Source organism: Physcomitrium patens, chromosome 19, assembly GCF_059467195.1.
Source record: "Physcomitrium patens ecotype Gransden chromosome 19, ASM5946719v1, whole genome shotgun sequence".
Taxonomy (NCBI): Eukaryota; Viridiplantae; Streptophyta; class Bryopsida; order Funariales; family Funariaceae; genus Physcomitrium; species Physcomitrium patens.
The window spans coordinates 2,059,054-2,079,890 of record NC_143428.1 but is presented as its reverse complement, the minus strand read 5'-3'; the positions used below and the strand labels follow the sequence as shown (position 1 = coordinate 2,079,890).

Sequence of the window (20,837 nt, the reverse complement as noted above, 5' to 3'; positions counted from 1 at the left end):
AGATCATAAATAAAGAAGAATAAAAATAAAATTCCTAATGAATTGATTAAATTATCAAAAGATCATAAATAAAGAAGACTAAAAATAAAATTCCTCTTCTTTTGTATGAGTGACAATAGAGACTAATTTATAAATTGAGAAAGAGACATCCATGAAGTTGTATTGAAGTGGTGTTTTTTTTTTTATTTTTTTTTCTTATTGATTTAAAAAAAGCAATAGACATAATTTATCTTAAGTATAAAATTAAATTGATATAAATGTGATATTATTTTATTTTAATTATATAATTAGATAAATATTAGTATAAAATTATTTTATTTTATATATTTATTTGCATTATTAGATGATTGGTAATTAGATCGATAGTCAAGAAGATTTAATAATGAAGATTAAGATAAGGATTGAGTATATTGTATGTGATAGCTGCTTATTTTGGAAATAATTAGAAGTTATCTTAGAAATAATTAGTAGTTATTTTAGAGACATCTTGATGATATTTTTAGATATTGAAATAACCTAAAGGATTGAGGAGATATACAAAGGATAATGCTATTATATCTTTAATTTTGGTTAATTAAAGAGGCAAGGTTTAGATTTTGGATTAAAATCTATTGTGTTTGGTTAGAATCTTTTATTAAAATAAGATTTTGAGATAATATTTAAAATAAATGAATCCATTTTCATACAAAATTTGGAGATAAAAACTTACCATTTCAAGGAGAAATGACATTCTAAAGAAAAGAGAGACCAATAAGTTAAAGAGTAAGAGGCTATGACTTTGAGGAATCAAAACTTGATGGCTATGAAAATCATAATTATGAAAATTAAAATATAGTTATATTGGCAAGTTAAAAAAAAATCGTATAATTTTTGAATATGATAATATTTTGTTTAGGAGATATGTACAAAAAAATAACCAAGTATAGAATTGTAAAAAAAGAATATTGATCAAAAACTTAATTTAATGAATTACTCACTATAATCATTTAAATTATTAAAAAAATTAAAAATTATAAAATAAGAAAGAAATAAATTATTTAATCTAATATAAAAGGTCTCAAATTATTTCAAAAAAATTACATTGAATTATACAAATTTAAAAAGATATAGATCAGATTAAGTGCAAGTAAAGGATTTGGATGATAACTTAGTATAAAATAGTGTAAAAGTGAAGATAGAAACTAATTAAAATATACATAAATAATAAATATCTTTACAATAAGAAGATTTTTATTTTTTCAAACCAACAACAAACTTCTTGACAACATATCTCTGTACCATCAACTATTAATAGTGATCTACATAACTAGAGTTTTCATCGACATCTTTATATTTTTTCTTATAGTTTTGGACTTTCTAGCATCATATTTGGTGTATCTAATGTCGTCTTTTGGTCCTTCTTTGCTACAATCCATTGACAATATTGGATTTATTTCTCTTTTTTGTTTTTGGTGTTGACAATATTGTAATTGGAATTGCATGGACTTCAAAGCCACCACAATTAGTTTTTCTTCTTCTCATTTCTAATTATTTCTACAAAAGAGACAAAAGTTGAAATCTATTTTATCTATTTTTTTGACATTCTTTCTAATTTTACTTCTTTCAACCTAAGTTCCATCATCTTTATGTTATTATTAGATGTGTAAGTGATAATCAATGCCTCAAGTGTGAGATTTATGTTAGTATTTATGATTGGTGGTTATCATCCATAGTACTAAGTAGTTGTTATTAGAGTTTTTTTTGTTAAATGGCTCTTCATCATTTTTTCTTCTAAGTAGACCTCCATCAAGCAATTGGAATTTATAAAACATCAAAAATAAAGGTTAATGATAAAAATATTATATTTTAATTTGTTAATATAATCTTAGAATCAAATTTTTTAATGTCTTGTTATTATTGATTTTAGATATATTTTAAATTATTTTAATACCATTTTTTTTTATAGTTGAAAGACTAAGCTCTAGGAGATTTTTTTTTTTTTTCTTATTGTTTTTTTTTTTTGTATATGGCAACATCATTGCCTCTTAGTTTTTTTTGTCATATTGTTTAAATTAAAAATTATATTATTATTGGTTGCAATCAAAACATTAAGATACTTTCTTTGCAATTATTTTCTTATTGATGGCTATGGTAGATACAAAAGATTGTAAGTGGATTAGAGATCCAACCATCTAGATCTTACAAAGAAGGTTTATTGAAGTAGTTCTATAAAAAGTAAGAATCTAGAGATTTTTATTTTATTTTATTCATTATTTTGTGGTGTTATAATGTAATATAGATAATAAGTGAAAGAGTAAAGAAAATATTATATTTTAGAAGATCTTATTTTAATATATTGTAGCAAATCATCTTAGAAATATACATAATAGTAAAAAGGTAGTAAACTAAAAATATAAATGTTGTCTTTTTACAAAATGAGCTTCTATTTATTTTATAGAATCATAAATAAAGCAAAATAAGATAGATTAGAAAAATAAATAATATACACATATATAAGAAATAATTAGGAGTTGATTTTAGCTAAAATTATCTCAAGAAGACAAAAATTGATATCTTGAGAGGATCGGTTGTTAACTTGGCTCAAAATCAAACCCCGAGGCACAAAATTATACACCTATGGTGACTCTAAGATTCTTTTATAATTAAAAAATAGAATTTCTTGAAGTATTGGTTTTGATTTTGTAATAACTTTGTAAGGACTTTGCAAAATTTAAGTTATTTTGGATGACTATGGATTTTGTGAAATAAAATAGGAATTATAATTTGAGCAATTTTATGAATTTTAAAGTAGATCTTTAAGTGAAATTTTGTGAAGTTGTGAGTATAATTTTGTTAAACATATATTATGAATTTGAGCTTAATTAAACAATTTGATTGGAGGTTATTGAAGTTCAAGTGGATTAGGATCTTAGAAATTAGATTTTTAAGTCCACTAAAAATATTTAAAATATATAATGATCTACTAGTTGAATTGAGGTGATTTTTATTTAAAATAATAATTGACTTCACTTCTAATACTTGTGAAAAATTTGAGAATAAGTTAATTATTCAATTACGATTTATTGCTATTGGAAGATCAACATTAAGATCAAAGATGGAGGTCGCCCAACACCTAAGTGGATTATGATGTTTTTCTCTCATTTCATAAGTTTGATTCTCTTTAAATTTATTACACTTGTTTTTAAATAAGAGATTAAGAAGTATGTAAAATTTTTAGTAAGATGAATAATTTAATTAATAGATATTGAGGTTCTAAAATTACTCTAAGATTGATTTTAATTAGTTATATTTTGGTTAGGATTTATTTAGGAATTGATTAGGATTTAGTTTAGGATTTAAGATTTAATTTAGGATTAAGGACTTGATTAAGATTTTCTTTAGGATTTAGAATTTGATTAGAATTGATTTAGGATTTAAGATCTAATTAGAGTTGATTTAGGATTTAGGATTTTTTTATTATTTTTTTATGATTTCTTTAAAATTTATTTAAGATTTTTTTGTATTTTTTTATAATTTTTATAATAATTTAATTAGACTTTATCAATTTTTGATTATATTTTTTAAGATTTAATTATATTTTATATATGATTTTATTAGAGTTTTTAAAACTTATTGTTATAATTTTCTTTTATCTTATATAGCATGGTACCTAGTACATTCTCAAGTAAGATTTTACATAATATAACAATAGCCTATAACAATGTTGTTTAGTGCCTATTTTTATTTCTTTTAGTTGTAATTTATTGACAATATTAATTTTATTTTTTTCTCATTTTTATATGGATTGAAGGTAGTTATGCAATTCATTCAAACTTATGTCTCTTTTTGTGATTGGATGCTACTATCTATGATATCTTTAATGACATCTTTAATGACATATTTGAATTGTTGTCTTGTTGTTTAAAAGGAGTATTTAATTATTTGTAATTTTATTAATAACCTTCACTATTAATGTATTGTAACTTAATAAAAAATAAATAATTACTTTATTGTTTTAGAAAAAAGTATTTTTAGTGAATTTCATTGTTAAGAAATCATAACTTTAAAGAAGTTGTCATTTTAAATTTTTAAAAATTTATGAATTAGTTCTCAAGAAAAATAAAAATAAAATCTTATAACCAATTTTTTTTTAATTAGTAGTTGACTCTAAGAGATAGTGATTTGCAAAAAGCTCTAAAATTCAAGTGGATCATATCATTTAATTGATCATCTTTTCACTCTCATTAATTGACAAAGAAAATCTATCATTTCTTGAATTCTTTTGATGTAGGACTTGTCTATTAGTGATTCTTGTTATCGTGGAATATCAACACTCCAATTCATGTCAACCTTCTAAAAATGCATCTAACACTAGTACCTTCTAATGATTGTAAGTTCTAGAGCACATTTCAATAGTGTTTTATCACTTATGCTTAGAAAAGATACAAACAGACAATTGAGGTTGTACGAAAGAGCTTGTGATTCTTGCTGAAGACATTTCACTTATATCACAAGTTATAAGTTGCCTATTTTCAATAATATTTAAAATTGAGCAGATTCCACTTGTTATTGAATTTCAATTGAGTTAAATAAACTTAGAGCCAAAATGTTGAATTAAGAATACATGAAAAATAATATTAGATGAATTAAATTAGAAGTTGGATAAAATTAAGATTTGAAGAAATTTAGAATTTTGATAAGTTTAGAATGTAGATAATTTTTTTATTTATAGATGAATTTGGAATTTGAATGAACTAAGGATATAGATGAAATTTTACTTATGGATGAATTTGAAATTTTAATGAACTAGGAATGTGGATAAAATTTTATACATGGATAATTTTTTATTCAACAATGAAATTTTATTTTTGGATGAATTTTAATTAAAAATAAAAAATAATCAAAAATATAATAAATTTTCTTTTTGATTTGAAAGCTATTACATTCATTAATATTGCTTGTATGGATATTTAAGAAAGGTTTTGGTGATTAATAGAATTAATTTGGAGAGATTAAAGAATGATTCAATAAAAAATTAAACAATAGCTATATATAATTAAATAAATAATATAATTAAATTTATGTGAATTAAAATAATCTACCAGCTAGTAGAGATCTAATTTTGTTTTACAATCAACAAGTGATCTTGAATTCAAATCTTGACAAAAATATACTTAAACAAGCTTAGTAATAATTTAGAACAATTTCAATTGTAAATCTTTATTAGCTACAATAAATCTAAAATAACTAGGTTAAAAGGAGATTTAATAAAATTAAATATTACTAAGATATTATTTCTATTAATTTCTATATCTAATAAAATAATTTCATAGATAACATCTCTAAAAGACAATAAATAACTATCTATGATTTCTACATACAAATTCTTAATTTTCTTTGCAAAAGATATTTATTATTTTTTTAACAAATTCTTTGTCTATAAAATAATTTTAGACTCTTGAATTTAATAAGATAAATATTTTTTAATTTTTTGATCCTAAAAAAATATCTATTAGAAAAGAAGGTGAAGGATCTAATGAAAAAACAGAACTTTTATTGATTGTTGTACAAGATTCTAGCTTCATTGTTCTTATTGTAGTTGGACAAACTTATTTTCTAACATATTATCTTCTTATGCAACCAAGCTCTTCATTTTGTGATTGCATTGCTTCTTTAGACAATGTTGAGCAATGTGCTTGAATTCTTCATAGTATAAATATAATCTTATTTTATAATGTTAAGTCTTTTTTTGCTTATTAAGAAGTTTAAAATATATTTAATCAATTTACATAACTTTATATCTTGATGAATAAGTTTCTAAAAACTTTAAAGTAATCAATGTGACTTGACATGTTCTTCTTCAATTAAATCTTTATCCTTTGAATCTTCCAAAAAGTTAATCGTCACATATAATAGCTTCAATAATAAATTGTTACAACAAATTTACTTTTGACATTGTCAATAATAAATATTTGATATTTTATTTTAAACTATATCAAAATTAATTTATAAGAGCTTTGTTACTTCAATCCACGTTGCAAGCAAGGTTTTTTAGAATATAGTAGCATATATGGTAGCTAAATATTATTCTTGTGGTAAAGATTAGAATTTCATCTCTCCCACCTTTTTTCAATTATTATCTCTAAATATGGTTGTAAAAACTTCCAAGAATAAATTTAGATTATATAAGAATTGTAAATCTTTTTTATGAAAGATACAAACAAAGAGAGAGAACTTCTATATAGAAATTTCTTTATAAATCAAACTTGAGTAAATTCATTAAAGTATTACAAAACATAGAATACTAAATATAGATTTTTTTGTTGTAAAAATCCTTGAAAGTTTGATCTTATTCCATTAAATTTATTCAACATACTAATCATTTTCTCCCTTATACTTGTACTAATAAGACTACTTAGATGGAATTATGAAGTTGATCCACTTATTTATTTAAATTACAAAATTTTTTGGTCCAAACATTAAACTTTATTATTTTTTTTTATAGAAATAGTACATCCATAGTTGATATTGATAATACTTAAAATTACACCTTAAGAGTATTAATGAGCTTGTGAAGATTTGTAATGATTGCAAATTATTCTTACTATTGTCAAGTGTAGCATCTATAAAAATAAAAAAATCTAATTCTATATCAAATAACTTTAAAAAAATCTAGAAGTCATATTAGAAGAGAGTAATTTAAAATTTTTAATATCAAATGAGAATTTATAGAAGAAGAATATTTTACTTTCTTTAAAAAAATCAATATTAAAAATAAAGAATAATAGTTTAAAAGTGAATAATCTACAATCTTTAGAATAAAATAAAAGAAGTAAAATAATCTACTTACTTCTAAAATAAAACTAGTGAATTAGCACTTTAATAAAAAAATAGCAAAGAAATAAATCATAAAGAATCAAAAGGTTAATACATTCTTGTGTCATTAGAAAAGAATAGATAATCACTCAAAGATGGTATAAGATTGGGATTAGAATGGTTATTACCAAAGACAACAAGACTAGAGAGAATTGAAAGAAGACTAAAAACAAGAAATATATTGATAAGAGTGAAGAAGGCTTCACTATTGTTTTTATTTATATTATCTAATTAGAAGTTATGTGATGATCAATTATAAGACCTTTGTTATATTTTCAACTTGCAAGTCATATGTCTAACTTGCAAGATAAATTTCTTATGTGTGTAATATTTGGCTAATTTGTTTGTCAATTTTTTAGCCTATCAATCACCTATAAACACATATAAAGTCAAATCTGCATTTGTAAAGTCTTTAAGAAGCTTTTCCATCAGATATTATCAAGTTTATTTATTTCTATTTATATTTATTAATCTATTTTAATTTACACAAATATATATATATATATATATATATATCTGTGAAAAATTATCTTAGAGCAAAATATTTGACTAATTGTTTATTAAAGCTACATATAATAAAATAAGATAAAATTAAAGAAAGACAAGAATAATAATAAAACTAATATAAGTATTTATTACAAAGAACAACTTCAATTCCATATGGGCTATAACATATAATTATTTTATTATAATATTAAGATTATTTGCTATTTTAATAAGTTGTATTATTGTAGATTTTAACTATTTTTTTATTTATATATAGATCAATCTAATCATATATTATTTATACTACCAAATCTATAAAATTTATCTTGTATTGCATGTGTCTCTTTTTTAACTATTTAAGTAGTGAATCAATTAAAAAGAAGACAAAAACTACTTCTTTATATAGAAGTAGATAACAATTAAGAGCTTGTATTAGAGGAGGTCTTAAACTAAAGGTAGAGCCAAAATTATTTGGAATATCTTATACATTAACAAAAATATGATATTAATAAATGTACATAGGAGCTATTTAAGAATGATACAAATTTAATAAAGAAGGTTGATGCTTTATATTGACAACATCTATCAAAACTATGACAAAGACTTCTAAAAATAACATGTTTATTTTTAAATAGATTATAAAATATAATCCATTTGGTATTATAAGTTTAAAAAAAGACTCTCAATATTTGGTAATGTCATTGAAGGTAGAAGCTACTTATAATGGTATTTTATATGTTTTATTAAAAAAAAAAATAATGGCTTTAATAATAATCAAATATCAAGGTTGTTTTCTTGTCTTCGTATGAAACACTATTGATAGATGAGAGGAACTATCAACTACCTTCAAAAAGAACAAAGATTAGAATACGTGGCAAATACAAATAGATGTACTTTTGACTTTCTTAATATATAATTACTATTCATGATAGAGCTTCTGCTTAGAAGGAGAGATAATGTCACAAACATACATATCAGTAGTATTAACTATTAATATAAAATAAATTATATAGAAGTAAATAAAAATAAGATTATATAATAATATCTTATTGACAAGCTTCTAAAAAGCTTCATAAACTCAAATTTGACTTTACAAATATTGGTAAGTAATTAATAACTTGAAAACTTAGCAAACAAATTAACCATGTGTTACATATATTGAAAGCTTGACTTGTAAGTTAGATATGTTTCTACAAGTTAAACACAAGACAAATAACTTATAAAATGTCACTACATAGCTTGTTAGTTAAATGGTATATATAGAGAGAAGAATAAGACCTTTTTCACTCTTGTCAATACCTTTAAGTTTTTTTCTTAGATATACTTCAAGAATTACTAATATTTTTATTTTTAGCAATAGCTATTATAATTTTAATATCATAATTATTTTACTATATATATATATATATATATATATATATTAGTGATACAAAATTGTACTAATTCTTTGGTTGTTTTGCAATTCATATCTTTGATACAATATTATCATATTGTTTTTAAAATCTCCTTTCCCTCCTCGAGATCTATTAAAAGATAAATAGTGGAATTGGATTTTTGTTGTTGCTATTAGAAAGTAACATTTTTGGATTTCTTGTACCTTGAGTACAATTTTTATAGGATACCATCTCTACAAAGTATCATGCCATATAAAGAAGAAAAAAATCCATAGAACCATGTTCAATGCTTATTATTATATGTGGCAAATATCTTTTGTCACAAACTATTTCCAAGAAAAGCTTTAACCATCATAAAATCCTGTAACAAGAAGATTTTGATGCTTAAAGAGCAAAAAATAATCATAATGCATCGGCCAAATACAGCACACATAATTTTAGAAGCATGTCAATAAGATGTTATCATATAATCTTAACATATAAAGCTTAAATTGCATTGGCCAAGTATTTCACTCAATTTTAAATCACCTTAAATTTGATTTACTGGATTTTTTCATCTGAAATATTAACTCATATCTGTCTAAATAGTTGGAAAGAATAATGAACAATATTGAAGATAGGTTCATGGTGCTTGTAGCATTCTATACGTCGTGAATTAGACATTTCGAGCTCACATCTGAATTCGTTGGCAGCTGATGAAATGGCTATACTTCTTCAGTACTAAAATCCAATTCCATAGAGCACCATTTCTGATTGGTACCAGTCATATTTGTGAATGACGAAAGAAATCACTGAGGAGAGTGAGTCTTCCAATCTGTAGTCGGAGTAAATGCTTCGAGGGTGGGACGCACGTTTATATTGAGGACAAAAAAAAGAGAGGTACCTTATGTTAAGAGAAAATGATACAGTTACCAAGCCCGAGTATCGGCGGAATCCCATTCGAATGGTAACCATATGTGTCGGAATTGGTTAGAGGAGTTTTTTTACTTGGCATCGGTAATGAATGTCTTGGGTAGAAGAACCCAGACGTTATGATACAGGTCATCACCGATGACCAACTAGTAGTGTGTAAGCTGCTACAACGCAACATTGCATGTCCGACTGACAATGCAAATATGCTCCTGAAAGAGTTGTCAGGTCTGTTTTTTACATTACAGTATCTACGACTCAGAAACTCTCGGTGTCCGAGAAGTCCGAAATAGCGTCGTCACTGTCGTCCTTCGTATCTTCACTGCTGCTATCACTGATGACATACTGCACTTTCCGACGACCAACTCGGGCTGGTCTGGACGCTGCCTCAGCCTCTACGGCCTGGATGACTTGTTTGGATGTCAAAGCTTTGGTCTTTCTGTTAAGTGGTGAAACTGCAATTTTGCGCACCTTCACAGCTGGCTTCAGCTTCTCTGGAGATATCACTGACTCAGGTGGGCTCGGTGGAGGCGATAATGAAGTTTTCGCTCCGGCTTTCTGGAGTCGTCTGGGAGCAGGCTTGTTCACTTTGACTTCTTCAACCTGAGGCTCCTTGACATCCTCTGTATGATCATGGACAGTCAGTCAAATAACTTGGCGAAATTCATGCACTCATATACAACGAATTGTTTCCTAAAAACTAGGCCAAAATGAAAAGGCGAAGAAAGACCCAGTTTAACGCTGATTCTTCAATCCGAGGGTGACAGTAAGGCATGGAAGTTAGATACGAACAAATATATGCTATTGCACCCACCTATGACAACGCTGGGTTGGGAAACTTTCGAGTTATACGAGGCCAAGCGGTCACGTAAGCTTGCAGTGAAGTCCTCATCGTCGCTGTCATCCAGCTCCTGCAATCACACGCGTCCAGGGAATGGTTAACAAGTTTCAATTTCAGACCGGTACTTGCTGAAAAGATTGCAAAACACATTCACAAGAGACACTACAGAGTTCACTTACAACTACTTTGGCAGGCTTTTTGGCGGCTGCCTTTGCCCGAGGTTTAGGTGCAGCTTCTGTAGAGACAATAATGAACATCAAGTTAGAACATAATGACCTAGCCTTGCCATACAATCACTAGGCAGAAAGAGTAATATACAAGGAGAAGAAAATATAGTAGGATCGTACTGTTGGTCGCAGGCTTGGTCGTCGCAGGCTTGGTATCCTCATGGGCAACTGGAGAAGATGGAGCTGGCACAGGAAAATTCTCGTCCACAGGTTCGGTCTTCTTGGCTTTAGGAGCGGTCTGCTTCCTGGGAGCAGGTTTTTTGAAAGCTTGGTTGCCCTCCTTGGCAGAGTGCTTAGCTTCATACACTGCATCGACCTCCTCTTGTGCTTCCTGGGCCTGTGCAAGAGCATCTAATTTTCAGTTCTCTTATTAAGGTGAAGCATTATCATCAACGCTTTGTTGTAACGATACTTTGTGAGCAACTAAAAAATTAAATAGTGCAGCTCAAAATACAAGCATTACTTACATCCAATTTCACGAGAAATTCATCTAAATCTTTTATCCACAAAGCTTCTGGAGTTGCTTTCTTGAGTTCTTCCACTTCCCCTTCCATCTTGTCACGCTGACCACGAAGTTGTTGAACTTTCTCAAATGTCAACGTTCCAATAGGCATAGAGAGAAGATACTCGTAGTCTGCAGCTCTGATACCTTTCACCTTTTCATCCTGGATCCGATTCACAAACGTGATATGAGCCTGAAGAAACATGCAAATCCTTAACACTCCTTCAAATTAGATGTCTACGATGAGCTCCGGATGCAAGGGTTAGGGACGCACTTGTTCATCGTCTTCTGGGAGGGGATCTGCCCCAACGACAGGAGGATCAGAGGATTTGGATTTCTTAGGAAATGGAGTGAAGCCTTTCTTCTGTAGATCAGCGAGTAAATCTGCACGCTTGCGATTGTTCACAATTATTTCCCCCTTCACCACGCCAAGGATAAACCGCACTTTGTTGTCGACCTTGTGCAGCTCATACTCCAGGTTTTGCAATTGGACTGCCTGCAATCACACGGAACAATATCAAATACAGTTAGGCAACAGAATATTACCGTCTACTGGAGGAAGATCACTGCTCGAAAAGGAGAATGAACTCCAGTACCTTCCTCTTTACATACATGTCCAGGCGGATATGAAAGAATTCCTCGAGAACTGCAGGATTTAAAGCAACAATACAGGTCAATCCCATGAAAATGACAAGGAAGGATTAAAGTGAAATAAGACTATATCGAAAACTAGGGGAGTCACTCCATGAATTCAGGTTGACAAGTTCGGTACTTGGGAAGAATCGGAGCACAAGCGTGAAAAAGGTGAAAGGAAACATGAAATGAAGACTCCGTGGATAGAGGTAGTACTTTGCTCTGGAGTATCATATTTCTTGATGATTCCCTTGTTATCGAACAAATGCATGTTGCTGGTGCTTATTGTGGTAGTGAGCTTGAATTTCTTCACGAGGCCCTCAGCCAGAGCTATAGCCATATTCTCTTCTGAAAGCGAAAGCTCAAAATGTACCTTCGTATCAGTGTTGTGTTCACGAAAATCCTGCATATCACCAACAGTACACCAGCATCATTGTCAAATACGGGCCTACGTAAATTCAGAAGGGTATAGAACTCCTATTTTACGAGAGTTCAATATAGACACATGTAACATCGGAGATGAGTTATCAGCTGGAAGCGAACAGAACCTTAATGAAAGGCTCCTTGTTCTTGTCAGAAGGTGTCATCATGACATCAAGGAACTCCTTGTAATCTTGTGTCCACTTCCGTACAGGAAGCTCGGAAATTTTGATGGTTGTTTCATCGATTTGATCAATTGCACCCGTGATGGTATACGTGAAACCACTATCCTTCGTTGCTGAGCACTCAATGGACCCCTGATACAGGCAGTCCCTTAGTAGACAGTCAGACAGATACATTACCAGCAAATGAAAACAGAACACTAGCTTCATCATAAAATACCCACTCTATTCGCCCTGCATGCAATTATATGGGACAGATCTTCGCGAGTTGACTTACCTTGAAGCCTTTGTACCACGGGTGCATTGGTTCCATTTCCTGGCCTGCAAGGAGGCGGCGAAGGTTGGCCACAATTTCTCTTGGGTTGTAGTTCGGCACAAAGGAGCTCCAGCCAGTTCCGATACCTTCGCTACCATTGACAAGCACCAGAGGAATGATGGGACAATACCAAGTGGGCTCTATGGATTGCCCGTCCTCTTTCAAGTAGTCAAGAAGGACATCGTCTGCTTGAGGAAATAGAGCGCGGGTAATCGGTGCTAAACATGTGAAAATGTAACGTGGGCTAGCGTGGTTTTTTCCTCCCTGCAATCAATGATTACACCACGTGATACAGTCAGGGGATCGATGAGAAGAAACATGAACATCTAACAAACTTGAAAATTCATTCGAAGTTCTTTGGGGCAATCCGTATCAGTAAGCATCCACAACACATTCCAAAACCATACCTGCTCACGCGTTCCAAATTGACCCTCTGGGGAAAGGAGATTGATGTTGTTGCTTCCAACGAAGTTTTGGGCCATCCCAATAATGGTGCTGGCTAAACTCGCCTCTCCGTGATGGTAAGCTGAATGTTCTGACACGTAACCGGAAAATTGCGCTACCTGTTGCACTGCGTCATATTAATTATGGCATCCACATATATCACATAATGACACAAGGAAGAGTTTACGGAGTACACAAGATGTATGTGGAAATGATTCTATGACACAGTAGCACAGATTAGGACCTTGGCTTGCGTGACAAAGTTCCTCTTGAAACAGCAGAACAGGATTTTCCGCTGGCCAGGCTTCAATCCATCCACCATGGACGGAATAGATCTTGCAAGGTCAGCCATGGAGAAGAGAATAAGTTCCTTGTTCACGAAATCACGGTAATTGATCTTCTCCGCGGTCATGTCAAGGAAAGTGCCAGGCTGTGCAGAGGCAAAGAAATTTGTCAAGGACTAGATGAATTATATGTACGCAGTACAAAAAATAGAAAATGAGGCAATACTGACTCAGGGAAAAGACAGGTCAAGTGGTACCTCATAGTGCCGCAACCATGTCTTACGAGCTTCAATCTTTTTCTTACTAAACGCCATCTCAATAGCGTCACCATCCATTTCACTTTCCCACTTGAAATCCTTTTTATGCTTTACAAGTTCCCGGAAGTATTCTTTTCCTTCTTTCGAAGTTGACGTACCCAGACCCTGCATTCCTCATAATTTCCCAGCCAACTGAGAATCAGAAGTGAACGAACACAAGCTGTTTCAAGAATTTTAATATAGATATAAGTGCTTTCTACCCAAAAGAGACATATATTGTGCATTAGAAACTCTAAGAAAAATACCAGCGGTCAAACCTTATAGTATTTGATAGTCCATCCTTTAGTTTCACCATTCAGAGATTCTTTCCATGCTTCATACTCAGGCATCGTATAAAATGAGAGCGTCTTTTGCTTATTGGTTGCCTGCACATTTCCATAAGTGAAAAGGGGTTAAGCATACGGAGGCTGATATCACGAAGTATTGAGGACATTCTCATACCGAAATCCGCTCAGCATACCTTAACAATTGGGGTGATGAACTCCACAAGAAACGAAGGAATCTTGAGCAGTGACGGCCAGAAAGAGTGAATAAAGTTAATCAACAATCCTTTGATGTGGGACCCATCGTGATCCTGCGAACATACAAGCTGAAGGTCATGCATTGTACCGACAACTGGCAGCCAGCGCTACAGTATAAAGAGATAATCTAAGCAGGAACATGCAAGAGAATCCAAAAGATTAAGAGAGATACTTGGTCCACAGTTACATGAAACACAATCATGTTTAATGTCGGCAGAAATGGCACACCTGATCAGTCATGATCATTAGATGACCATATCTCAACGATTTAGTACTGTCATAATCTTTGCCATGCTGAAGCCCTAGGATGCGCTTGATGTTCGTAATTTCAGCATTCTCCATAATTTGCTTATGGCTGGCTTCCCTCACGTTGAGAAGCTTTCCTCGTAATGGGAATACTCCGTATTTATCACGACCCACGACGCTAATACCACTCATCTGGTAGAAAAATACGTTCTAAGTAAGAGAAAGTGTGCCAAAGCCCTGCCACTGACAATTCCATTCTACAAATGAAGGTAAAGTAATGGTGATAAGACTATAAGCTTTGGTATTTTCCGGGAATGATGGTATCTTGGGTGGAATGGACAGGAGCTTACAGCGAGAGCTTTCGCGGAGTCACCTTCTGTGAGAATGAGCGTACACTTCTCCGAAGATTTACCACCGGCGTCATTCGCATCATCAAGTTTAGGGATGCCAGTAATGCGTTGTCGTTTAGCTCCATCATTCTTCTTAAGCTCTTTGCTCTGCTTGAAGTCAGCCCAAGTTAACACATTCTCTACAACTCCGCATTTCGCAACTGCAGCAGGCATGTGAGAAGGTCAGAACTACAAATCACTAGGTGTTTCCAACGCAGATAACAACCAAGTAAGAATGACGAGAACCGTGATGGTCAGGACCAAGATATCGATTGAACTCAAGTTTCGAATTCAAAAGTGAAGATTCAGGAGACTAATACAAACCTTTCTTCAAGAATTCAGGTGAGAGTTCACACTTGGACCCAAAGCTACTAGCACGAGTGGTAAGCGTCTCTTTCGTTTGTGAGTCAAATGTGGGATTGTCAATAAGTGCATTGACAAAAACCCACATGTGATTTTTAATTTGGAAGGGCTTCACGCCAGCTGTCTTGTTTTTCTTGTTCACCAGAGCCAGGACGTGAGTAACAATCTGGTCCGTCACATAAGCGACATGGGTTCCTCCTCTGATCGTGGCAATACTATTACAGAAGCTCACCTGTAGGTTAGAAGTAAGAATTCTCAAGTTAGGTAAGGGTGCATCTATCTGTTCATAAGTGAGAAAGAAGCAATCAAGGAAAGAGGGAAATCTGCAATGATATTCAACAACGAAAAATACCCACCTGATTGAATTGTCCATCGCTCAGACTAACACACACCTCCCACCGGTCGCTTACTCTTTCATAAATCCTGAGTGAGAAGATGTAAGGTCGTGCATATTAGAGTAGGAAGCAAGTGAAGTCAAGCCCCAAGGTTGTTAATAGCTCAAGCTCAGAAAGAGAGAAGAAGTAACAATATGAATGCGATTTCCGGGAACAATCAATTCGACTAGGAATTACATGACCCAGTCCACCCACCACAAAGTAGATACAATGGCTATCTATGCCCAGGGTTGCCAGTGAAATAATGAGACTTGACACAGACGACCGATGAGAACATACCTCGGCAGTGGCTCTTCTCGACCGGCATTTGCAACAGAGAGATATAGACCAACATAGTCTTGAAACGACTTGATGGGAAGACGCTTGCCATTGAGTTCAACTTTACAACCCTTTCCCAAGCAACCAGCTACATCCATTACACGCTTGCTCATGAGAGCAACGACATCACTCTCGAGATGCGTCATGTTAAATTTGGAAAGATCTGGTTTGAATGAAACTTTCGTCCAGTTCTCGTTAGCCTTGCATGTGGTGATCTTGGGTTCAGATTTGAGACTCATGTTATTGGTAAATACCTACAGATATCAGGAGGAGTTAGGTGTACGAATACAAACTTGCATTATTCTGTGCTCTTATCTCAATTATAGGACTGAAGTAATCCTAGCTCGTAACTGTACCTGTTTGTACCGCCTGAGACGTTTTCCGTCCGCAGTTTCAATCGTGAATTCTGTAGAAAAGATATTAGCAAGCTTGGCTCCGTATCCATTACGACCACCAGTAGTTTTCTTCTCAGAGTCATTGTAATTACTGCTGGTCAGAAGATGTCCAAAAATCATCTCGGGAACGTATACGCCTTCTTCTTTGTGAATCTCAACAGGCACACCATCACCATTGTTGAACACGCTGATGAAATTATTTTCTACGTCGATCTCAACCTGAAGCAGAAGCAAAAAGAGACTTCAGAAGGGGCGGTTCGATTATTCATTTTGGTTCAGTAAAGTGAGCAATGTATGTGCGAAAATAAATGAATAAATAAATAAATAAATAAATAAGTCACTCGCTCACACACACACACACACAAATATATGTGTATATATATATATAGATATATATATACATACATATACTGACACCAATAATCAGAGAGAGAGGTAAGTGACTCTAATTATTGGCGAGCCGATTGGGCACTACCCTCCAAATTGCTAGAGGCGTTCGCCAGAACTACAATACCTTCAAAAACACAAACTACAGGTCTCTACAATTACTGAAGAACACATGGCTCCGTTGAATGCGATTCAAATCACTATTTCAGAGGTGACAGCGGGGGACTGTAACCCATCAATCATGTAGGTAAAGGCACAGATAGTGAGTCGACAGTCTTAACGTCTATCACAGACGTCAATTTAATACAGAAGAGCTACTTCGATTGAAAAAGAATGAGAACAAATTGACCGACCTTAACGGTGTCCATGGAAGGATCACGCTGCTTGTTATCAGCAGCATTCACCAGGATTTCATCGAATATCTTGTACAACCCAGGGACAAATGTCACGCTCCGGTTAACCATCTTCTCGTCCTCATATACCCAAAGCGATTGGGTATGCTTCTCAATGCTTCCAACATAAGTATCGGGCCTTAACAGTATGTGCTCAAGCTGGGTTTTCTTTTGATACGTTTCCTCGATAGATTTGTCATTCTGAGGCTCACGCTTAGTAGTCTTGACCGCCTTAACGTCAACATCATTGACGTCAATGTTGAAACCAGAACTAGACTGAAGCGGTAATTTGGCGACCTTAGGAGCTTTAGCAACTTTCTCTCCTGCTGGCTTCGACTTGGAAACCTGCAGTCACGTACAAATGGCATTAGGGTTTGGGAGAAGCCAAGTGGCGATTTTCTTACACACGGGGATTGCAATTATGCATTCAGAGTTACGCTCTGGAAGCTGTAAAGGGCGGACACATGAGACTAACGCATGCCAGCGGTTCATGTGGGACCATTCAAACAGCATTATATAAAAACACGAAGGACAACGATACAAAACATTCATAAGCATGTGCATGAGGGAATTAAGACCGAGTGCCGGATCGGATAGAATTGCAGTCTAAAGACCCAAAGCGAGGAAAGTTCAGCCAGAAAGAGAAGGGAGCAGCACTTGAAAACAAGATACACACACGACAGGGGAGAGAGATGTCGAAGGCCGCACAGCCAGGGAACGAAACAAACCGGGACAGGCACACCCAAGGAAGCAACATAACCACGAACAAACTCTTCTTCCATCAGACACGCAAGCGCTAGTACAGAGCTCTCACCTTCTTCTTCACAACTCCCACATTCTCCACTTCGCCATAGTCGTAGTCATCCATTGGGAATACTTCCGAAGCGCTTCCACCGAAAAATAAAAAAAAAAACAACCTAAGCAACGAATCCGACCGCCTGCCTCCACAAGACTGCTACCCTTGCCACCTGATGCAGACCTACGCACGCACCTCACATCCGCGTCTTCTTCGAGCACCTCTCGCACCTGCTGGGCATTTCGACTCTACAACGTGTGCATCCGCTAGCGCTACCAAATCCGCACCGTGACTTACCTTCGACACGGCTTCGGAGCTCACTACAATGCGATTGGGGAAGCTCCGGCCATAATAGCTTGACCACGAAGGAGGACAAGGAACAGGAGAGAGAGAAGGCGCCACTACGTCGCTAGGGCGCCCAAAATTCGAATTCAAATTCCTGGCCCGTTACTGTCCCTGTCACGCTCCCCGCATTGGGAACCTCGGCAAGAGGATGGGGAGCGTTGGGAACCGTGTGCACCTGCGTTGGGAACAGAGGTGAGTGTGAACAGCCAGGATGAGACAAACTTTTGAATGGCTCAAAAGTTTCCGCACACTGTTAGGGTCGCGCGTTTTGTTGCGCTTGCTGGCTCAGCGCTTCACACCTTCGTAACTTTTGCTTTTTGAGTTTTGAAAGATAATACTTTTACTTTTTGAGTCGCTAAAAGGTAAGCGAGAAAATGAGTGGAAAAGATTAATTTTTTTTCGTTCAAATTCCAGTTTTTGCCGTCATTGGAGAAATTAGGAAACTTTCTTCTAGTTTCTGGCCTTTGAAAGCACAAACTGCAATTTTATGAGTGTGCTTTTGTTGTTTTTTCTTCTCCTCTTCAAATTATTGATTATAATGGCAATCATGTACACATGTATTTGTATATATGAAGTATGGATATAATAGTTTTTTCAATACAAAATTAATTTCGTTAATTTGAATTATACTTGTTCAAATTTTTATACAAATAGGTGACTTTAATTTTTTAAATTGTAAACACTCAATTTTCAATAAATATTGTTAGGTCCTACATGACCTCCTCATAGACAATTAGCTAATAATATGTTCTTTTTTATGCATTTTTTTTTCTTTTTTTCAATAAAGAAAGGGTGGTGGTTAAGAGGGAGATGATGAATTTTTTTCAAAAAAACAAAAGATTGATCTAAAAAAATATTTTATTTAAATATTTATTTATTTGCCTAATAAATTATTTTATGCTATTTTTTTTTTTTATCAATATTGAGATTAAAACTTGCTCTACCAAAGGCACCCTAAACATAGAAGCATACTTTTTAGTCAATTTAAGTTGTGTGGAGGTTGTGTGGAGTGTAGCAAAATTAATTGGGGATGTAGTATTAATGATTTCCTAAAAATATTATTGCAAGAAGTATTTATTGTTAACTTAATTTATATATTGATTATGGAGCTATTTTATTATAATGTTTTATATTTTGATATTATAACAGACTATGACCATGGAAGAAATACAATAATTGTTCTTCAATTGATGTTGATTCTAAATATTCTAAGCAAAAACACACTATGTGAAACCAATTTATTCCTATTATGACTTTGACATATATTAATAAATAGATATTGATTAATTACTTATTGATAACATGTACAAACATCTACAAATAACATGTTATGTATATTAGCATATTTAGTGTTTGCAAGCATTTTAATACACACTTTTTTAATATTGATACAAGTCGTTCTTAGTTTTTGAATGAAAAAAAATATGTGTTCCAAAAAAAATATCAATTCGTTTTTATCAGTTTTTCACATTTTATCATAAATATTTGATATCGAGTAAATCATTACTTTTTTTTTTCAAACTTCTAACAAAACAAACTATCAAAGTTTGTATTCTTATTCATTTGTTAACACTTAAGCTATAATTGCCTTGTTCAAGGCATTCAAAAGTAACAACGACTTTCTAATAAAATTTTACATCTGTAAAAAAATTATAATAATTTAAAAAAAAAATCAGGTTAAAGATTAAGTATATTTACATTCATGTAGCATCGTTTTTTATTCCACTAGCAATCTAAATGAATGTAAACAAAAAGAAACAAAACATTTACAATTTATATTTATTAGCTCAAAAACTCTATCATTTTTAACGATAGTTCTATTTTTGAAAATCTACAACAGGAAAAAACGAAATGTTAACCAATAACCATCAACAAATAAGTGATAGAAAAATTTATTTTAAAAACACAAAATTTTCTTTGATACGATCTGATCTTAATAAAGATTGTTCTTTGTTCTACACATGACATTCCTACGAGGACGTTCCAAGCCCGCTTTGTTTATAAATATAAGTGAATATATATACATATATATATATTTATATATATGAATGCTTTCACATGTGCAAGCAACCTTACGATTAAACAATTGTTTTTCGTTCCAATTCGAGCGTTCAGACATCCTCCGTTTGAACAGGTTCAAAACCCTTTCACCTCGCACATCCTCAATGCATTTCATCAGGAACAGGTGAAACCATGCTGAACAAGCCGGATGGTGCTTCAAACTCCACAGAACTATTTGCAACGACCACGGAGGAATACGAGCGTCGGGCGCCCTTTGAGCTGAGATGAAACCCACATCATTAGGGAGGCTTTTTAAAATTAAACAGACACCAATGAAATTGAGATAGAAAAATTGAAATAACCCAGATAGTTGTACAAACTGTGCGAGAGTTTGTTAACACTTGTTAACACTGAAAATATTAACTGGAAAGAGGAGGGTGATAAATTTTACAAACATCGTACCAACCTGTACATGTTGA

At 32.6% G+C, this 20,837-nt stretch overlaps 1 protein-coding gene across 1 annotated transcript; it reads right to left on the bottom strand.

Moving 5' to 3' along the window:
• Positions 1-9,692: 9,692 nt before the first annotated feature.
• LOC112272644 (DNA topoisomerase 2) lies at positions 9,693-18,401 on the bottom strand. The gene is made up of 23 exons (XM_024500611.3): positions 18,031-18,401; positions 17,178-17,561; positions 16,399-16,656; positions 16,004-16,296; positions 15,686-15,752; positions 15,291-15,561; positions 14,928-15,127; positions 14,560-14,769; positions 14,271-14,384; positions 14,068-14,175; positions 13,751-13,915; positions 13,454-13,639; positions 13,173-13,328; positions 12,727-13,029; positions 12,396-12,584; positions 12,064-12,250; positions 11,811-11,860; positions 11,489-11,710; positions 11,180-11,377; positions 10,833-11,049; positions 10,665-10,720; positions 10,459-10,555; positions 9,693-10,267 (listed from the first exon to the last, which is right to left on the bottom strand). Exons 1-23 carry the CDS (start codon positions 18,082-18,084, stop codon positions 9,903-9,905), a joined length of 4,350 nt encoding a protein of 1,449 aa, XP_024356379.1. The 5' UTR covers positions 18,085-18,401; the 3' UTR covers positions 9,693-9,902.
• Positions 18,402-20,837: the final 2,436 nt, after the last annotated feature.

Excerpts from the sequence above, each read along its gene's own strand:
- LOC112272644 (XM_024500611.3), bottom strand. The coding sequence starts at position 18,084 with ATGGATGACTACGACTATGGCGAAGTGGAGAATGTGGGAGTTGTGAAG. Across the intron at positions 15,128-15,290 it reads ACCTGAATTCTTGAAGAAAG|TTGCGAAATGCGGAGTTGTA; the intron begins GTTTGTATTAGT and ends TGCCTGCTGCAG. Across the intron at positions 10,721-10,832 it reads GACCAAGCCTGCGACCAACA|AAGCTGCACCTAAACCTCGG; the intron begins GTACGATCCTAC and ends TTGTCTCTACAG.